This window comes from Nerophis ophidion, linkage group LG17, assembly GCF_033978795.1.
Source record: "Nerophis ophidion isolate RoL-2023_Sa linkage group LG17, RoL_Noph_v1.0, whole genome shotgun sequence".
Classification (NCBI taxonomy): domain Eukaryota; kingdom Metazoa; phylum Chordata; class Actinopteri; order Syngnathiformes; family Syngnathidae; genus Nerophis; species Nerophis ophidion.
The window spans coordinates 44970844-44993001 of NC_084627.1; the positions used below are offsets into that span (position 1 = coordinate 44970844).

At 41.1% G+C, this 22158-nt stretch overlaps 2 protein-coding genes across 9 annotated transcripts in view; both read right to left on the minus strand.

Moving 5' to 3' along the window:
* grin1a (glutamate receptor, ionotropic, N-methyl D-aspartate 1a) overlaps positions 1-1327 on the minus strand; it is a 127941-nt gene extending 126614 nt beyond the window's left edge. For 3 of the 8 annotated variants that reach the window (XM_061877034.1, XM_061877033.1, XM_061877032.1), the window contains exon 1: positions 795-1327. In XM_061877034.1, coding sequence (XP_061733018.1) covers positions 795-1043 — 249 coding nt within the window. In that variant the 5' untranslated portion in view covers positions 1044-1327. The remainder of the gene's footprint in view (positions 1-794) is intronic. The other 5 variants (XM_061877029.1, XM_061877030.1, XM_061877031.1 and 2 more) reach the window with 2 other exon arrangements.
* A 10059-nt stretch (positions 1328-11386) lies between these two features.
* The window catches only part of zgc:92275 (cholesterol 7-desaturase nvd), a 43876-nt gene continuing 33104 nt past the window's right edge, over positions 11387-22158 (minus strand). The window contains exon 8 of the mRNA XM_061877038.1: positions 11387-11510. The gene's annotated coding sequence lies outside the window, so the exon portion shown is untranslated. The remainder of the gene's footprint in view (positions 11511-22158) is intronic.

Sequence of the window (22158 nt, forward strand, 5' to 3'; positions counted from 1 at the left end):
AACCAACATTTGAGTATAATAGGTCTCTTATTATTTGTAATAATATTGTTATTCTCGAGCTAACTGTGGAGGGGGCGTGGCCAGCAGCGAACTGGGGTGTGCCAGGACCGGCCTCGAAATCAGCGACAGGTGCATAGACTGCCCACCTGGGCCTTTTTATCTAATCACCAGTCGCTCTGTTATAAGCAGCAGCCAGGAGGAGAGACGGGGGGTTGGGGCTGGAGCCAGAGCGCGAGCTAAAACGAAAGAGAAAGATACAATCGCTGGAAAGCAACTGAGAGACTTATTGAAAAATCAAACAATATTGTAACCCTGAAACGGGCTCTCATGTTGGCCCTTGGTGGTCCAAAGAACCCCCAGGAGGGCAAGCCCCACACTAACCAAGAATAAACAAACAACTTCTTACCATTAACGCAAATTCTTGAACAGTTGCGGTAGGAAACGGATGGATGGATTAAAAAATGCATGTTTTATATTTTGAACATTATTTTTAAGACTGTGATTACAAGTGGAATTATGCAATACTTATCATATTAAGCAATGTCAGCTAAGATTTATCCGAGAGTCATCTAAAGAGCCACATCTGGCTCTAGAACCATAGGTTCCCTACCCCTGGTTTAGATTGAGAGTACCAGCCGCCCACACAAGCTGTGTGCAGCTATAAGCAGAGTTGGGTGATGCTGACGTAACCATGGCAACAGAGTGAGGAAATACACGTGACACGGACATGCAGGAAATCTTCCCGAAGCAAAAATTCCAACCTTGGAGTATTTTTTGGCGGCGGTTGTCCCTACCTGACTGGAGATGAGGTCCTCGCACACCGACAGAGCCATCTGGATGGCGTTGGGTTTGTGCGTAACGGAGATGGCCGTCAGCTTGAACTTGTCCCGGCCGTAGACCTGGTTGGCCTGGGTGACGGCGTCTTTGAACACCTGCTCGTACCTCTTCTGGCTCAGGACGGCGCCGATGTTGACGATCTTGGGCTCGCAGCCGGCCCGCGCGCACGAGCAGGAGAGCAGCACCGCCAGCATGAGGAGCCGCATCTTGTCCAGCAGCAGACGCAACCTCCGACTCCTCCTCTCCGCGGTGCTCGGGAGGCTTCTGGGCAGCAGCGCGGCTCGGCAGGCAGGCACGACGCGTGTGGGCGTTGTGGAAGATGGAGGCACGGAGGGAGGGTGGGGGGGGGGGTGGAAGGAAGAGCCGGGGAACCGCCGAGAAAGCTGCGGGTTTATGTGCAATGCGGAGGAATGAGCGCCGCCGTCGTCATCCTGCAGCTTCTTCCCGGGGGGAACATCTCCCGTCTCCACGCGGTCCACGGCCGCTTGCCGGTGCTCTCACGCCCGGGATTCCTTGAAGGTCGCTGCGGGTTTCGGCGGCTGCTGTCCTTGGTGCTGACAGCTGTGCACGCGCGCTTCGGTGTTCCTGCGCGCTCCCGCCGTGTGCACTATACCCACTCTATTAGGCGCGCGTTGCTGCCAAGCAGAGGTGGGTAGAGTAGCCAGAAATTATACTCAAGTAAGAGTACTGTTACTTAAGAGGTGTATTACTCGAGTAAAAGTAAAAAGTATGTTGTGAAAAAATTACTCAAGTACTGAGTAACTTGATTACGGCAACAAATGCACAAAAACATAAAAATAGCAATGAATATCTCTTAAGCAGGGGTGCCCATTACGTCGATCGCGAGCTACCAGTCGACCGCGGAGGGTGTGTCAGTCGATCTCCAGCCAGGCTTTAAAAAAAAAAAAAAAATAGACCTAAAAATTAGTGATCATCAATCTTCACCAAGACGTCACTTAAATGACATTCACGGTACCGGAGGGTCTTGTGAGATGACGCTGGCTGCTGCAAGATCATTATTATGAAAATATGACCGAGAGGAAGGCGAGAAACACTTTTTATTTCAACAGACTTTCGCGCCGTCCCATCCGTCAAAACTCTAAAGGCCGACTGCACATTTCCTATCTTCACAATAAAAGCCCTGCTTCATGCTGCCTGCGCTAACTAAATACAGAGTCTCGGAAAACTGGCGTGCACAAGCGATCCCTCAGAAAGCTGGCGTGCACATCGCTTGCGCACGCCAGCTTTCCGAGACTCTTATTTTGTTAGCGCAGGCAGCATGAAGCAGGGCTTTTATTGTGAAGATAGGAAATGTGCAGTCGGCCTTTAGAGTTTTGACGGAAGGGACGGCGCGAAAGTCTGTTGAAATAAAAAGTGTTTCTCGCCTTCCTCTCTGTCATTTTTTCATAATAATGATCTTGCAGCAGCCAGCGTCATCTCACAAGACCCTCGGGTGCCGTGAATGTCAATCAAGCAAGCTACGGAATTTGCCGCCAATGTTTTTCTTGTAAAGTGTATGGAAGCTGGATGAATGAGATGCCAAAAACCAACCACTTTCATGTGGTATTGTACAGAAAGGACAACTTTTTTTCTCCTCCATTTGAAAATGTGGGCGGTATCATCATTACTGTCTGATTCCAATCAATGCAAGTCATCAGAATCAGGTAATACGCCAACTTATATTCTTGTCTTTGTGAAAGAAAGACATCTATATGTGTTACACATGCTTGTATTATCATTAAACACATTTAACTTGTTTACAAAAATGTCTCTTTCATAAATACATAAATATAAATGATATATATAAATGGGGTAGATCCCCTCGAGTTGGTCAATTGAAAAGTAGCTCGCCTGCAGAAAAAGTGTGGGCACCCCTGCTCTTAAGCAACTAAAAAAATGATATATTTTAAATAATAGTACATTAAAATAAAGAGAATTAAGGCACATTGAGCCACAATAACTCAAAGGGGAACATTATCACCAGACCTATGTAAGCGTCAATATATACCTTAATGTTGCAGGAAAAAGACCATGTATTTTTTTAACCAATTTCCAAACTCTAAATGGGTGAATTTTGGCAAATTAAACGCCTTTCTGTTTATCACGCTGGAAGCGATGATGTCAGAATGTGACGTCAAACACACACGCCTTTTGAATTTCTTTGAAAACATTTTTTCTGGAAAATCTAGAAGAAATACTGATTTGTCTTTGTTAGAAATATAGCTTGGTCCAATTTGTTATATATTTTAACAAAGTGCAGATTGGATTTTAACCTATTTAAAACATGTCATCAAAATTCTAAAGTTAAGCTTAATCAGGAAAAATTACTAAAGATGTTCCATAAATTATTTAATTTTTTTTTTCAAAAAGATTGGAATTAGCCAGTTTTTTTACTTCTTTTTTTCGGTAAAATTTAGAATTTTAAAGAGTCGAAATGGAAGATTAACCAGGTTTCAAAATTTAATTTAAATTTTTTTCGTATTCTCTCCCCTTTTTAAACCATTCAATTACGTGTTTTTTTTTCATCATTTATTCTCCACAAAAAACCTTCCGTAAAAGGAAAAAAAAAATGCACGACAGAATGACATACAGAAATACAATTTATTTAAGTGTGTATCAAACTGGTAGCCCTTGGCATTAATCAGTACCCAAGAATAGCTCTTGGTTTCAAAAAGGTTGGTGACCCCTGGTCTACGATAACGTGAGATGCAGGCGTCCATGCGATGACAGAAAATGTTTTGTCTTGTTGAGAACTTCAATTCATTTCTTGTTCAGTATTATATTTGCGTAGGGCAGGGGTCACCAACATTTTTGAAACCAAGAGCTATTCTTGGGTACTGATTAATGCAAAGGGCTACCAGTTTGATACACACTTAAATACATTTGTATTTCTGTCTGTCATACTTTTTTTTTCCTTTTACGGAAGGCTTTTTGTGGAGAATAAATGAAAAAAACACATAATTGAATGGTTTAAAAAGGGAGAGAGAATACGAAAAAAATGAAAATCTAATTTTGAAACAGTTTATCTTCCATTTCGACTCTTTAAAATTCAAAATTCTACTGAAAAAAACAGAAAACTAGCTAATTGGAATATTTTTGAAAAAAACAAAAAATAAAGATTTTATGGAACATTAGTAATTTTTCCTGATTAAGATTAACTTTAAAATTTTGATGACATGTTTTAAATAGGTTAAAATCCAATCTGCACTTTGTTAGAATATATAACAAATTGGACCAAGCTATATTTCTAACAAAGACAAATCATTATTTCTTCTAGATTTTCCAGAACAAAAATTTTCAAAGAAACTCAAAAGGCTTTGAAATAAGATTTAAATTTGATTCTACAGATTTTCTAGATTTGCCAGAATATTTTTTTTAAATCATAATAAGTTTGAAGAAATATTCCACAAATATTTTTTGTCGAAAAAACAGAAGCTAAAATGAAGAATTAAATTAAAATGTATTTATTATTCTTTACAATAAAACTAATACATTTTCTTGAACTTTGATTAAAATTTTCAGGAAAGAAGAGAAAGGAATTGAAAAGGTAAAAAGTTATGTGTTTAAAAATCCTAAAAATCATTTTTAAGGTTGTATTTTTCTCTAAAATTGTCTTTCTGAAAGTTATAAGAAGCAAAGTAAAAAAATTAATTAATTTAAACAAGTGAAGACCAAGTCTTTCAAATATTTTCTTGGATTTTCAAATTCTATTTGAGTTTTGTCTCTCTTAGAATTAAAAATCTCGAGCAAAGTGAGGCCAGCTTGCTAGTAAATAAATACAATTTTAAAAATTGAGGCAGCTCACTGGTAAGTGCTGCTATTTGAGCTATTTTTAGAACAGGCCAGCGGGCGACTCATCTGGTCCTTACGGGCTACCTGGTGCCCGCGGGCACTGTGTTGGTGACCCCTGGTGTAGGGGCTCGACGATGGCAGAAAGTTTTTGATGACAATTGTATTCTGTATTATCAGTAAAGTGTCGGTCGTGTTCCATAAATCACACACAACGCAGAGGAAAGGACCACCGGTTACATAAGGAAGGCAACACATGATGTAAGTGTCTATATTAGTTATACTAGCCTACTTTAAAGGCCTACTGAAATGAGATTTTCTTATTTAAACGGGGATAGCAGGTCCATTCTATGTGTCATACTTGATCATTTCGCCATATTGCCATATTTTTGCTGAAAGGATTTAGTAGAGAACATCCACGATAAAGTTCGCAACTTTTGGTCGCTAATAAAAAAGCCTTGCCTGTACCGGAAGTAGCAGACGATGTGCGCGTGACGTCACGGATTGTGGAGCTCCTCACATCTGAACATTGTTTACTATCATGGCCACCAGCAGCTAGAGCGATTCGGACCGCGAAAACGACAATTTCCCCATTAATTTGAGCGAGGTTGAAAGATTCGTGGATGATGATATTGATAGCGAAGGACTATAAGATAAATAAAGTAAAAAAAAAAAAAGGCGATTGCATTGGGACGGATTCAGATGTTCTTAGACACATTTGCTAGAATAATTCTGGGAAATCCCTTATCTTTCTATTGTGTTGCTAGTGTTTTAGTGAGTTTAATAGTACCTGATAGTCGGAGGGGGTGTGTCCACGGGTGTGTTGACGCTGTCACGCCAAATTTCTTCTCGGTTTAGCACGGTTGGTAGAGTGGCCGTGCTAGCAACTTGAGGGTTGCAGGTTCGATTCCCGCTTTTGCCAACCTAGTCACTGCCATTGTGTCCTTGGGCAAGACACTTTACCCACCTGCTCCCAGTGACACCCACACTGGTTTGAATGTAACTTAGATATTGGGTTTCACTATGTAAGGCGCTTTGAGTCACTAGAGAAAAATTGCTATATAAATACAATTCACTTCACTCCCTACAACCCCCCCCCCCGCCCATTCACTTCCAGGGTCATGATTAATACAGACGTTTTGTTAACGCTATATTATAAAAATACAGACGTTTTGTTAACGCTATATCATTAAAAAAAAAAAAAAAATTACAAACACAAGCTATGGGATGACATAAGAGGAAACCTGATCCCGGAAGTAAATGAGTCATTCCATAGCTTGTGTTTGTAAATTGTTTTTTTATAATACAGCGTTAACAAAATGTCTGTATTTTTATAATATAGCGTTAGAGGGAAGTCGACAGCAGCTGCATGGACGGCGCAAGCCCAGCTGATCTCCGGTAAGAGGCGACTTTTTACCACAATTTTCTCACCGAAACCTGCCGGTTGACAAGTGGTTGGGATCCATGTTCGCTTGACCGCTCTAATCCATAGTAAAGCGTCACCTCCGGGAATTTTAAACAAGGAAACACCGTGTGTTTGTGTGGCTAAAGGCTAAAGGCTAAAGCTTCCCACCTCCAATCTTTTTACTTTGACTTCTTGTCAGGCTTTCCCTTGACAGTTTGTTTGTGTTAGTTTTTTTAATCTGCATTTGTCTTTTTTTCCTTTGTATCTAATTTTAGTTCCTGTCAGCGCTCTTATTTTGTCGGTTTCCTGTGTTTCTCCCTGAGCGCTTTTCCCCTCAGCTGTGGCTGATTGGCACCTGGCCACACCTGTTGTCAATCAGCCCGCTTCTATTTGAGTCAGTTTTTGTCCTCCAGTCAGTGCTGGATTATTGTATTGTCATGCCACATTTCGCTCCTGTGTCATTGCTACCTGTCGTGTCTGGCATCGTTACCGCTACTACCTGTCGTCCTTGTCGTAGCGGTAAGCTGTTCTTGTTAGCAATTAGCTGTTTCCAGTTTTTCTGTTTGCTACCCGCTAGCTTTCACGCTAGGCCCCTTTTTGTTTTCTAGCTCCAGTGCTAGTTCCCTTAGTTTGTTATCCGCCCACGTGCATGCTTTTTGTTTGTATCCTTTGTTGTAGTTCTAGTGTTTTAAATTAAACCATGCTTTCCTAACCAATGCCTGCCTCCATCTCTGCATCTTGGGGTTGGAAACAATCAAACTTTGACACTTCATTATTAATTGAACAAATTGCAAAAGATTCAGCAACACAGATGTCCAGAATACTGTGTAATTATGCGATGAAAAGAGACGACTTTGAGCCTTAAGTGGTGCTGTGCTAATATGTCCCCTGCAATCCAGGACGTCATCATATTGCGACGTTTTCAACAAGAAACTCGGCGGGAAATTTAAAATTGTAATTTAGTAAACTAAAAAGGCCGTATTGGCATGTGTTGCAATGTTAATATTTCATCATTGATATATAAACTATCAGACTGCGTGGTCGGTAGTAGTGGCTTTCAGTAGGCCTTTAAAAGTCTTGTATAAGTGTTTTAATGAAAGCAACAAATGACGTAAGTGTCTATATTAACTATACTAGCCTACTATAAAAACAACTTTAAAAGTGTTACAATTTACGCAATGCATGATGTAATTGTCAATATATTAGCTGTAATAGCCTACTATCAAATTGAATTTAAATGTCTTATATAAGTGTTATAATGAAGGGAACACATTATGTAAGTGTCTATATTAGCTATAAACGCCAACTATCAAAATGTTTTGTAAATGTCTTATATAAATGTTATTATGAAAGCAACATGTGACATGAGTTTCTATATTAGCAATAATAGCCTACTATCAAAATGACTTTAAAAGCCGTATATAAGTGTTGTAATGAATAAAACACATGATGTAAGTGTCTATATTAGCTATAATCGCCTACTTTCAAAATTACTTCAACAAACTTATACAAGTCTTATAATGAAGGCAACACGTGACATAAGTGTCTATATTCGCTATAGTAGCCTACATTCAAAATGACTTTAAAAGCCTTATATAAGTGTTATAATGAAGGCAACACATGATGTAAGTGTCTATAGTAGCTATAATAGCCTACTATCAAAATGACTTTAAAATAGTTTTATAAGTGTTATAATGAAAGCAACATATGAGGTAAGTATCTATAGTAGCTATAATAGCCTACTATCAAAATGACTTTAAAAGTCTTATATAAGTGTTATAATGAAGGCAACACATGATGTAAGTGTCTATATTAGCTTTAATAGCCTACTATCAAAATGACTTTAAAATAGTTTTATAAGTGTTATGATGAAAGCAACATATGAGGTAAGTGTCTATAGTAGCCTACTATCAAAATGACTTTAAAATAGTTTTATAAGTGTTATAATGAAAGCAACATATGAGGTAAGTGTCTATATTAGCTTTAATAGCCTACTATCAAAATTACTTTAAAATAGTTTTATAAGTGTTATAATGAAAGCAACATATAAGGTAAGTGTCTATAGTAGCTATAATAGCCTACTATCAAAATTACTTTAAAAGTCTTATATAAGTTTTGTAATGAAGGCAACACATGACAAAAGTGTCTATATTATCTATAATAGCCTACAATCAAAACTTTTTTTTTTTTAGTCATATGCATGTTCTAGTATATATTTTTTGTCAAGATGGGGGGCTCAAAGCTTGCTGCGAGGTCGTTCTCCCAGGAAAGCAGACGGACTACTCATGACATGGCGTTTAGATAAAAACATGATTAATTTTAACTAAAAAAAAGGTGCAACAAAAAGCGCTCACAGCGGAGGCACAACTTGGCTAAGGAACAAAACTAACACATAAACAGACTACGAACATAAATCAAACAACACTTACTCTGGCTTGAAAGGAGCAGCATAGACTTTGGCATGAAAAGAGCATGAAAAGAACACAATGAAGCCACGCCGACCAACAGAAAATGACAGGCTTAAATAGTGATGTGGTGATTGAAAACAGGTGCGTGAGTACAAATGAATCAGGTGCGTGAGTCGTGAGGACAGGTGAACTGATTGGTAGTCATGGCAACAAAACAGGAACTTAAAGAGTCCAAAGGCCAACAGAATGCAGCCAAATAAGACATGATCAAAAAGACATGACAATATTTATTATTTTTTTATTTATATTTTTTAATACACTGTAGCACTTTGAGATTCTTTGCTCAATGTAAAGTGCTTTTTTCCAAATAAAATCTATTATTGCTTTTCCAAACACGTCTTCAATGGTGAACTGCCAACATGAGAATGATAAACAGGAAGTGCTTAAAATGTAATGCTTTTGTAAATACACTAAGACTGTTTCTTTTAAAACTGCACCAATTCTCATCCTTAGAATTTTCGACTAACTTGAAGTGTTTTGCATAGAAATTATTTGAAATGTTTACATTTTCATAATGTGTATGTTCTGCTTTTGATCAAAGCAAAACATTCTTGAAATTGTTTTTTATTTTTAAGTTATCATGCCAGGATTCTACCAGTCCAGCCCACTTGGGAATAGATTTTCCTTCTGTCTTAGAGGGAATGAATGATGGGTTCTCAGTTCTAACTATAAACTGCTTTGAGTGTCTAGAAAAGTGCTTAATCCAATACATTATTATTATTATTACCTACACGCTGTCTTTTCCAAATGTGACATGCTGTCAAACTGGGACTTGGATTAAGGTTGTTTCCTCGACGCAGAGGGAATTTGGCACGAGCGAGACGTGAATGTGAGTACATCTTTTTATTTTAACACAATAACTAACAAAAGACAAACAAAAAGCGCTCACAATGGCGGTACAAAAGTTGGCTATGGAACCAAACACTTGCACTATGGCATAAACTATGGACATAAACAAAATACTTAGCACAAAGGCAATTAACTATGAACGAGGGCATGAAGGTAGGGACAGTTAGGGTAAGTTAAGATGCCAGGATGAAGACAGAAAAAGACTTAAATAGTAGCTGTGATGATTAGTGAAAACAGGTGTGAGGCTGAGGACAGGGACGTGACTAGGAGACCAGGTGAAACTAATGGGTTGGCATGGAGACGAAAACAAACGAGGGCATGAAGGTAGGGACAGTTAAGGTAAGTTAAGATGCCAGGATGAAGACAGAAAAAGACTTAAATAGTAGCTGTGATGATTAGTGAAAACAGGTGTGAGGCTGAGGACGTGACTAGGAGACCAGGTGAAACTAATGGGTTGGCATGGAGACGAAAACAAACCAGGAAGTGCAAAGACAGAACTAAAATGTCCAAAAAACTAAACATAACCTGACCAAACATTAGTCTTACAGGCGTGACACATGCGAGACAATTTAATCATGCTACCCTGCAAGGATTGTACTCATGCAGCATATTGATTGTGGCGATGTCGTAAATTTGAAAACATGTCAGAATCGCTTACGTAAGTACTTTGAGTGATTGGCAACCCCCCCCCCCCCCCCAAAAAAAAATGCAGTTCCTCTTTGAGCGTGAACTGGATGCCAAATTAGACAAATATTAAGTCAGTGCTTTTCAGTACAAGTGGGACTATGTCCAAGCTGACTCAGCAGTTTGCACACAAAAACAAAAGGATGCAGTAGTAGTCTATTTTGATGCCTTGAAGCAGGGCTGCCCAAACAGTTTCCACGAAAATAAGTTTTTACATTAAAGATAGAACCAATCCAGCGTAGTTCATAGGGTTGTCCCGATACAGATATGTTGGTACCGGTATTGTATTTCTATATTTTTCAATACTTTAATAAATAAAGGGCACCTCAAAAAAAGAGGTGTGGCCAGCGCGCCCGCAGGAGCAAAGGTCACCGCCTCTGTCTATGGTGCTGAGGACGAGCACCATCGGATGGGGGCGGGGCATATGCTGACGGCGAGACACAGCTGGCAGGTGATTAGATTTCACAGGTGGTACGTGTTGATGTTGTCATGATCCACAACTTGGATCATGTCATGTTCTGTTTATATATCACATCATGTTATTTGACTTCCTTAGTTCCTGGTGGCACTTCTTGTTTTGTTCAGTCGTCATAGTTACCCATTTAGTGTCACCTGCCTTCTGTTTGTCACACACACACCTGATTTTTGATTATCTCTTTATATGAGCCTGCCTTTTTTGGTTCGTTCTGCCTCGCAGTGTAAATTGCTCTTGATGCAACAGGTGACGTCGCTATCCCGCATTGTGGTAGCTATCTTTTGTACTCGATTAGCTTCCATGCTATTTTGTTTGTTTGTACCTAGTTCACATGCTAGCGCTTTCTGTTCTTTCTAGCTCCCAGGCTAGTTCAGTTGCTTTTGTTTTATAGTGCCTATGTGCAAGTCTTTTGGCTCTTAGTCTGTTTTATAGTGTCCCTTAGTATATAAGTAAATAATTCCTACCTTCACGCTGTGTTCCATTCCGCTGCACCCACGAGAGAACGCAACTTCCCCAAGATGCCGGCAAAATGTCAGATGTAAACATATGCTGTTTTTAACAGTAAGCGGCTGAGAGCAGGGGAGGAGAGAGGATACGGACGTGACTGAAAAGTTACCTTCTACTGGAGAAAAACAATACATGCACAATAAATCTGCTATGTTTTAACTAAGGGAGGTGACAGCAGACTAACACATGGTGGCAGTGTTCAATCATATATATATATATATATATATATATATATATATATATGAATACAAAACAATACTAACAATAAACAAAGGATATGAAGTGTGACAAAGACTCAAATGTGTATGGTGTAAAACTGTGTGTAGATTAGCTGGAGTGTCTTACCAAAGTGTTGGAGCGTAGACAGGGGCGAGGCAGGCAGGGAAGTCCATGGCGGAAGCGGGGTCAAAAACAGGAGAGCGAGTCCAAAACAGAGGTCGGGGATCCAGGAAGGCAAAATGGGGGCCAGGAGGGAAGCAGCGGTGGTGACACGACACTGTGGGAAGAGCAGGAGAAACAGGGATCGGGGTAAACACAAGGAAATAGACAACGAGCAAGGAGGAGTAGTTTCACCATCTGAGAACTAAGCTCCCACGCCGATCTTTGGGTCCACCCGTCCTTTATTGGGCTTGCCCTCATCAGTACCAGGTGAGCAGATTGATAATAGGCTGCAGGCTCGTTGCTGCGTGGGGGTGCTGCACTCAGTAGGAGTGAGGGCGTGTCTGAGTGCATTGTAAACAGAGTCGCCTCTTGGCGCACTGTTTGTAGAGGCGCACACAGCTCCGGCCGCCGAAAAGACGTGGGTTCGAATCCGCGCCATGACAAAAACTTTGTTAAAACTGAAGGCTTGGCTCCAGTGCCGTGACTTGACAACTTGTCTTTTAGTAGTAAGTAAACAAACAAAGGCTCCTAATTAGTCTGCTGAGTATGCAGTCAAATATTGTGTCATTTATACACCTATTATTTTGTACACATTATAAAGGACAAGCTGTACAAATTGATTATTATTCTACTTGTTCCTTTACTGTTAATATCTGCTCAATTTCTGTTTTAACATGTTCCATCTACACTTGTGTTCAATTTTAAAAATCACTTGCTCTTCTATTGTTTGTATACTTTACATTAGTTTTGGATGATACCACAAATTTGGGTATCGATCCGATCCCGAGTACTTACAGGATCATACATTGGTCATACTTTAAGTTGTCATGTGTCCAGGGACGTATTTCCCGAGTTTATAAACATAATATGAATACAAAAAAAAAATGAAAAAAGATTTTGTGATCATAAAAATTATAGCTATAGTCATAGTAGTATCGACTAGATACACTCTTGTACTTGATATCATTACAGTGGATGTCAGGTGTAGATCCACCCATGGCATTTGTTTACATTGTGAAGCCGGTGAGCTATTATGTCCTCCTACGGTGTGTAGTGAGGCATGTTTAGCTAATCCTCGTTCTGCAGTGATACTGATACTCCCTGTTGCCATGGAGGCGAGGGTTAGTGATTTAGAAATACCTAAAACGTACACACCCCATCCCCATCCCAAGCCTTCACCACCGCTTTTTCCCCTCGGAGTGACGGTCGGATGGCAGCGCTTCAAAGCAGCAGTCGCCTTCCAGAGCCCCAACTCCTCGCGCCTCCGTTGCGAGTTTGTCGTGATTAAATGTAACGTGTTTATGTGTTCATTACACAGAGGTTTTTTTCCCCACTCCAGAATAGGCCCTAGATTGTATTTTTTTACTCATCTTTTTCCCCGGCGTTTTACCTTTTCCCATCTTTTACGGGGCGCCTCATGGCGAACCATCAGCGTTCCTGTTTGTTTGTCTAATCTTGAACGGGTTTGTGCTGTCAACAAAAATGTTGTTGTACTTGTTGCAATGACAATAAAGACCTACCTACTGTGACTAAGTGTTCAGCGCCATGCGTTCTCCTCATGAGCTAAATTCAACTCTGTCTCTGCATGGTTCCCTTGCTTCTTGTCTGATTAATAGATGTCATCAGTGTTTGAACCCGACAACGAGCCATGCAAGATTATGTCTCATTGTTCCGAGTGTGCAGCAGATAGAAAGAAGGAAGATAAGAGTTCATCCCACTTTAATAGACGTCGTGTCGGAGTTAAGTGTGGATGCGAGTTTGATGTCAAATTTCCCTGCCAACTGCCTCTGCCGTCTGCTTTTATCGCCTCGTTTTCTGCGTAATATGGAGCCCAAAGTGGACAGGCCATTAATCACACAAGTCAGTGTCATCTATCTTACCAGCTGTCACACACTTTCTGTCACACGCAACTTGTGTCCTCGTCATGAGTGTGTGTGTGAGTGTGTTGTGTGTGTGTGTGTGCGTGTGTACGCTCCAAAAAACAGCAGGCGGGATTTGGTGGAGTTTGAGCTCAGAGTGTTCTAGCCACTGTCAAAAGCCCCATTGCTGCAATTCTGGAGCGGACTCAACCTCACGGTTACCTTGGAAACAAGAATCTCTCCTCATTTCTCTCGTATGACAGAAGCCGGCAGATAAAAACAGCCCATTTATTCTTTCATTTCAATTATTAACAATCAAATGAACATGTTTCTACTTTTTTTTTTTTTACTCAAGGGGACTGATGCACAAGCGGCGTATTATCGACACTTAAAAAGGTGTTTTCAAAAGGAGGCCATATGAAAAGAAAATCATCAAGCGGCGTGTTGAATTATAAATCACACGACACGCTGGTCGCTCTCGGCGTCGCGGGGAGCTGATGAATTAATCAGGAGGACGGGCAAATCACCATTCAGGGCGCTCACTGCGCTTAAACTATTTGGCGCCTTTCTCTTGTAGCAATTTAGTTTAGTCTGGCTCAAATTTCCTTCATTCATGCCGGTGGTCAGCAACCTGCCGCTCTTTAGCGCCGCCCTGGTGGCTCCCTGGACTTCTTCCAGCGGTGTGTGAACACAGAAAAAATATATATATACATATATATATATATATATATATATATATATATATATAGCTAGTTTCCCTTTCTTGACGTGGACCCCCTCCCTCTATCTAACTCCCACATGTGACTATTATTTTATTTTAGTGTGAGCTTGCTAAGACTTTAATGTGAGGTAGTTGTTTTAGAAGTATTGTAGTTGTGTTGGGAGATATTTTTTTAAAAGATCTGAAGGGGGACTGTTGGATTTGGTTGTCTTTTTATTTCCTCGTCAGATTTTACAACAGCTAAAGTGTGAGCCTTTTACATAGACCTTGAATTTGGAATGTTGGAATGAAGACATAACAATCTGTTATCTCAACCGTCCGAAGTAGGGAGGAGAAGAAGAGGGATGTTGGAATGAAGACATAACAATCTGTTATCTCAACTGTCCGAAGTAGGGAGGAGAAGAAGAGGAGGGAGAAACTGCCGTTTTAGGATTAGATCAATTCGGACCGTGCCTTTGAAATGTTGTATTTAGATTGAACTCCCAAAGCGCTTTGGTTATAAAATATCAAAATGAGCAACCTCTGTCTCTGATTGATTTAAAACCAGCTTATGTGTCATAAAAGAACCTGGGGGCGTTGAGCGAAGGAAGAACGGGTCAGAACGCAACAATATATACACATATATATATATATATATATATATATATATATATATATATATATATATATATATATATAGAGGATTTGGCAAACGCCGTTTTGTCCTACTAATTTCGGCGGTCCTTGATATATATATATATATATATATATATATATATATATATATATATATATATATATATATATATATATATATATATATAGAGGATTTGGCAAACGCCGTTTTGTCCTACTAATTTTGGCAGTCCTTGAACTCACCGTAGTTTGTTCACATGTACAACTTTCTCCGACGCTGCCACAGAAAGACGTGTTTCATGCTCCTCCTTTGTCTCATTTTGTCCACCAAACGTTTTATGCTGTGCGTGAATGCACAAAAGTGAGCTCTGTCGATCTTATTGATTCAGGCATATTTGGTCAATCCATGACTGCGAGCTAATCGATGCTAACGTGCTATTTGGGCTGGCTGTATGTACATATTGCATCATTATGCCTCGTTTGTAGGTATATTTAAGCTCATTTAACTTCATTTACTTATGTCCTCTGTGTATTTAATTTATATTTGCATGTGTCATGACACAATATTTGTGTGTAATATTGGCTGCATGTCTCAAAGTTGTTTGTGTGTAATGTTGTTCCAGACCACAGCAAACGTTACCCAGCTCGCAAAGATTGTATTAAATCCATTAGAAGAAGACATCCTGCCGTTTCCTTTACACAGAATTTGGCCATTAAAAGCCTGTAGTTTCCAGACGTTATCTCAACCTGTGTGTAGTCTTCAATTAATAATGATTTCCTATGTTGCAAAAATGTGTAGAATAAAAATGTAAATACAATATTTCTGTCAACAAAGTTTTGTGTCAGCCTCTAATAGTAGGCTATTGTTGCTAATAGAGACACTTACATCATGTGTTGCCTTCATTATAACACTTATATAAGACTTTTAAAGTTATTTTGATAGTAGGCTATTATAACTGATATAAACACAGAACAGCTCCATTTCATAAAGAGAGGTAAAACAAAAGTAGCGAACAGAAGGAAACATTGATAAATGAATACCGTGACGAAATGCACAAGTGTACTTGTACTACTTCCGTTTTACGTTTTGTGCTGCGCATGCCAAATTGAAGTATTCCGATTTAAGTTTTGATGCATGAAATTGCACAACATAATTGTTAGAATAATTGTATGTAAGTTATCACAAAACTTTCTGTTCCCGGCAAGCAGACAAAAGCTGTCTTTGATCTTACCGAGCAAATGGCTTGTTAAACTCCATTGTGTGCGATAGGAAGCAACATGAAGATTGTGTCTTAACCCGAGATCTACAAAGCGGAGAGGAAGCAGGACCAGTTCCAGGCATATTTTCTTTGAACGGTTTTGTGACTAAGGTCAAGGGCTGTTTACGACCCCCCCCCCCCCCCCCGTCCTTTAGAAACAGCTGTTGCTGTACAAATATTACAGCCTAGACGTTTCTTCTCAATGAGCTAAATTGATTTCTGTCTCTAATTCCTTGCTTCTTGTCTTGTTTAATAGCTGTCATCGGTGTTTGAACCTGACAATAATCAAATCTTTTTTTTTCATGGTCAGTGTATACAGTAACATTTTGATCCGAATTATGATCAGATTACAAACATTTTGCCCCTGCACACGTGGTTTAAGTGGCCGACTGTATCCTTAATTTGTCGGTAGAGCAAGTTTGGATGCCCTTGGTCTAAGAAATACTGTTGTGTTGTTGCTGTGTATTTTTTATGCCTCACCAACTGTTAATGTTGGACTTTCTCAGCATTTACGCAGTGTCCAGAAATGCTCCTGCCTCTTTGATGTCCCGGCAGCACCCACTTTGCAGGAAACTTAGCACTTATTAGACATCGCCGCAGTGCCAAGGCTCCTTGTTAAAAGAGGGCGAGAAGCCTCCCTCTGCTTCTATCACCGCCCACTCACACACATCAGTAAGACTGGACCAACACACTTTTGCAGCCATTACATAAGACTGGAGCACCAAATAAGCACAGGCAGCGAAGCATGCAGTCATATTTACTTTTAAAATTGAAGTAGACAGATCCATTGAGAACCGCATGCATGGAAACATAAAATGAAGTTTGTAGTTTTTCAGAAAATATTGTGACTACAAATAACAGCAACATTTGAGCTACATGCTTTTCATTTGACAGTGATTTGATTGCTTTGTTGACTTTCCAGAAATGTTTCAGGGGATGTATTCATGTTTTCAAAAAGCTTATTTCCCGTGTTAGCGTGTGATGTGTATTCCTGGTCTTGTCATCCTAGTCCGTACCGAAGGATGACATGGCGTTGTAGCTGGTTCTAAAGAGACATCGGAGATTTGCAGTCTAGAGAGCATCATTATACAGGACCGCAGTTCCTGGAGGAGGTCAGGTCAACAAAATGAGGCACTCCTAACTTGGAGAAGCCAAACTATAAGTTTTTTATATTCCCTCCCGGCCCGCCTCCACAAGGGAAAGGGGGACGGGGGGGGGGGGGACACTGGTCCGGTGGCCATGGATGAAGTGCTGGCTGTCCAGAGTCGGAAGCCAGGATGGGCCGCTCGTCTGTGCATCTCTGCACTGCTGATGCCTCTCTGCTTGGGATGGTCTCCTGCTGGCTCCACTACTACTGTATTGGATCCACTATGGACTGGACTCTCACTGTTTTGTTGGGGGGGCGGGTGGGGGTTTGCCCACATATGCGGTCCACTCCAAGGTTTTTCACAGTCACTGTCACCGACGTCTCACTGGGGTGAGTTTTTCCTTGCCCTTATGTGGGCTCTGTACCGCGGATGTCGTTGTGGCTCGTGCAACCCTTTGAGACACTTGTGATTTAGGGTTATATAAATAAACATTGATTGATTGATTGATTAACTATATTCCTCCTTCCTGTCTGTGTGTGTGCTAAGTCAGGAAAGCGCATCCTGACCAGAAAAGGAGATTTTTATTTATAAATGGTTGATTTATATAGGCTAGTAAGGTAAAGTTTTGTACCTGACAAGTTTACCTAACTCGCCTATTTACATCAACCATTTATAAATACACATCAGTAGGCTAATTTAACCTATTTGACTGAAAAGGAGGTGTTTGTGTGTAAGTGTCTGAAAAACAACTGCTCTAAGTCATAACTCAACTGTTGGCTTTGGGCTGAACGTGTAGTCCCTTCTCAAGGATAGGGCTATCGCTTTTGCATTCCAAACTCCAAATTAGGGCTTCTTTCCTACGAGAAGTGGTCCAATTCACCGGCAAATATCAAACTAAGGGGCCTTATCTTCTTATGTGCTCAAACTGCAATACCACTATTTAATTAAACTTGGTGGTTTGGTTTTTCCAAGATGAATATAAACATTCACCATATGCAAAACATAACACAAGTTACCTTGTCCAGGTTGACCCTGGGCGGGTAGCCAGCCAATCACAGGGCTTGAACGGACAAACAACCATTATGTTAGCTAAACTCATATTAGTGTTGAATATCCAGTATACATTATAATCTGAAGCACAATAATAGTCATAGTCTTTCTAAAGCACACTACAATATGCATTTGTCATGATCCGTGGTCCGGATCATGTTTTGGTTAGTTTAGTTCTGTTAGTTTAGCACTCCCTTAGTTCCTGTTGTGTGCACTCCTGGGTTTATTTTGGTCACCATGGGGATTAATTGGGTTCACCTGCCTCTGGTTAGTGGTCCCAGGCTCTGCTGCTGTCCTAATCAGAGGCATTATTAAAGCCTGCCTTTGCCAGTCAGTCAGCCTGGCGTCATTGTTTGCTTCATGCCTTGCCACGTAATTTTTGTTTGTGCATGTTACAGTTAGTGATTTTTGCCTTGTCCGTAGCCCATGTGAAGTGTTAGTTTAGCATGGACTGTGTGATTTAGCTCAAAGTGCAATCAGTGCCTTCGCCTTGTGTTCCTTTTTGTTTGTGCCTCTTTAAGAGTTGAGAATTAAATTATGTTTTTACCTGAACGCCTTGTCCGGAGTGGTCCGTCTGCCTTCCTGGGAGAACGACTCCGTAGTAAGCTGCGAAACCCCCCCGTGACAGAACTTAATTTCATGCCTTTTAATTGAAGAGTACAAAACACATATAGCAGAAATCCTTCACATGTAAACACAACATGTAAGTGCTTTGCGTGCTTACATGTATGTGCAACATACACAGAGTGTCGAACGCCACGGTTGAGTTGTGCCGTGACTTTCTCTGCATGCATCATGCAGCATTTTGTCCGTCATGACATGACGTCTCTCTTTCCGGTGTGGTTAATTATAACATGTCCCCTGGAGCTGCAAGGAGTTCACAAGAACATGGGAATCCCACAAGGGGCTTAGGAGGAAGATTAAAGACTTCAGCAAAATCTGGTAGAAGGTCCACACAGAGGGTATGGGTCGGACGTCACCGGACCCAAATCGATCACTAGTCAAGTAAATAAGTGGTATGAGGCGCAGTCAAGGCGTTGAAGGGATCCGGTTTGGTGGCTGCAGGTTTAGATCTCTGCATTTTGCAGATGATGTGGTCCTGATGGCTTCAACTGGCCAGGAACTTCAGCTCTCACCGGATCGGTTCGCAGCCTAGTGTGAAGCGACCGGGATGAGAATCAACACCTCCAAGTCCGAGTCCATGGTTCTCACCCGGGAAAGGGTGGAGTACCATCTCCAAGTTGGGGTGGGGGAGATACTGCCCCAAGTGGAGGAGTTCAAGTACCTGGGAGTCTTGTTCACGAGTGAGGGAAGAGTGGATCGTGAGATCGACAAGCGGATCGGTACGGCGTCTTCAGTAATGCGGACGCTGTATTGATCCGGAAGGCAAAGCTCTCATTTTACCGGTCAGTCTACTACATGCCCATCCTCACCTATGGTCATGAGTTTTGGGTTATGACCGAAAGGACAAGATCACGGGTACAAGCGGCCCAAATGAGTTTCCTCCGCCGGGTGGCGGGGTTCTCTCTTAGAGATAGGGTGAGAGGCTCTGTCATCCGGGAGGACCTCAAAGTAAAGCCGCTGCTCCTCCACATGGAGAGGAGCCAGATGAGGTGGTTCGGGCATCTGGTCAGAATGCCACCCGAACGCCTCCCTAAGGAGGGGTTTGGGGCACGTCCGACTGGCAGGAGGCCAAGGGGAAGACCCAGGACACGTTGGGAAGACTATGTCTCCCGGCTGGCCTGGGAACGGCGCTGGATGAAGTGGTTGGGGAGAGGGAAGTCTAGGCTTCTCTGCCCCCGCGACCCGACCTCGGATAAGCGGAAGAAAATGAACGGATGGATGGATTGTATGCAGGCTGTCCCATAAGGAGAGGGGGTCTACTAGAAAAGGAATTTAAACACAGTGTTCCGACAAGACAGCAGAATGAAAATATTTGGAACACGTCTTCTCCTAGAGCTGCTAGTCCGAGGCTCCCAGAAACAAATAAAAGCTTTTTGTTCAACGATTCCTCTTGGCGTCTCCTCGGCTCATCGCCCGTCACAAGGCCATCAAATATACAACACCAGCATGCTGGCACGGACCGGGTTGATGTGTGGGTCTTTGACGTGAAGGCAGTCAAACGGACGTCCATTTCTTCTGATGTGTTTTTCATGTTGTGTGAAGTCTCCGCATAAATCATTGATGTCTTTACCCCGCGAACAAGACTCTCCTCTTGCTCAGCTGACATGGTCGTGCTGCACACCGGCAGTCTTCTTTGGACTTTAGATTGCAGCAATAGTGTCGCGTTCGAGGCGCATTGTGATGCGGGATTTAGTTCTCCCCAGGGATGCAAAGGACACTCCGAATTATAGCGTAAAGCTAAGATGATTTAATAACTCAGACAAAGTACAAAAGGGTCAGAAATAAACAAAAGAAACGCGTGCCGAACTCACGGGAAGCTAATGCTAACACTTAGCATAGATTCAGGAAACACTAGAGCAGCGTGCCGAACGCACTGGAAGCTAAGGCTAACACTTAGCACGGATTCAGGAATCAGAAACATGAACGCGATTGTTGCTTACCGCAAAACAATGGACCCAGACCGACTGACAGAAGAGGGCAGGCTTAAATAACGAAAGTAATTTCAATACGGGTGCGCGTCCCGGAAAAAAGTGTCAGGTGTAACTAATAAGTAACCATGGTGACAGAACAAACAAGGAAGTGCAACTAGGAACTAAGTCAAACATTAGCAGAACATAATACAAAAAAGATTCAAAACCTGAACATAATATGATCCGGGCAGCGGATCATAACAAATAGTTAAAGTTAAAGTACCAATGATTGTCTCTCACACACACACTAGGTGTGGTAAAATGTGTCCTCTACATTTGACCCATCCCCTTGTACATCCCCTGGAAAGTGAGGGGAGCAGTGAGCAGCAGCCGTGGCCACTCCCGGGAATAGTTTTTGGTGATTTAACCCCCAATTTCAACCCTTGATGCTGAGTGCCAAGCAGGGAGGTAATGGCTCCCAATTTTATAGTCTATGGTATGACTCGGGCGGGGTTTGAACTCACGACCTACCGATCTCAGGGCGGACACTCTAACCCAGGGGTAGGGAACCTATGGCTCTCGAGCCAGATGTGGCTCTTTTGATGACCGCACCTGGCTCTCAGATAAATCTTAGCAGACATTGCTTACCAGGATAAGTATCTAGAAATTTCTCTGGTAATCACAGTGTTGGAAATATTCTTCAAAATATAAAACATTCTCATGCTTTTTAATTCATCTATCCGTTTCTAACGCACCTGTTCAAGAAGTCGCATTAATGGTCAAAAGTATAGCTAACTTCAGAATAACAATGTCATTAAAAAGAATAGTAGATGCACACATTTAGTTGTTGTAATCTGGGAAAGTCCAGGTCTACGGGTTTCTCTCCTCATTGAGCTAAATTGATTCCTGTCGCTGTTTAATTCCTTGCTTCTTGTCTGTTTAATAAATGTCATCAGTGTTTGAACCTGACAGTTGTAATTATTGTTAATAATATGATATGGCTCTTACGGAAATACATTTTAAAATATTTGTCTTTCATGGCTCTCTCAGCCAAAAAGGTTCCCGACCCCTGCTTTAACCATTAGTCCACTGAGCTGGTTAGTTAGTTGGTAGCAACACATGCTGGAAAACAAACAAACAGACAGAACAGACTGATCAATTTGGATCAATATTTTGGATCAAATTAGAGAGAAGCCTGTCAACCCCGAGGCAGGCGGACTGGGATGAAATCTAGAGAAAATAAGGACTGATCTCTAGGATTTAAGCACAGAAAAAGACCCCAAGTGTAGGGTTGTCTCCATACCAATATTTTGGTACCGGTACCGATATCTTTCGATAACTTTTTAAATAAAAAAAGTGGCATTATTGGCTTTATTTTAAAGAAAAATCTTAATGTACATGAAACATATGTTTATTATTGCACTTTAGTCCTTAAATAAAATGTTGAACATACTAGACAACTTGTCTTTTAGTAGTAAGTAAACAAACAAGGGCTCCTAATTAGTCTGCTGACGTATGCAGTAACAAATCATGCAGTTCCTCTTCGAGGGTGAACTGGATGCCAAATTAGACAAATGTTAAGTCAGTGCTTTTCAGTACAAGTGGGACTATGTCCAAGCTGACTCAGCAGTTTGCAC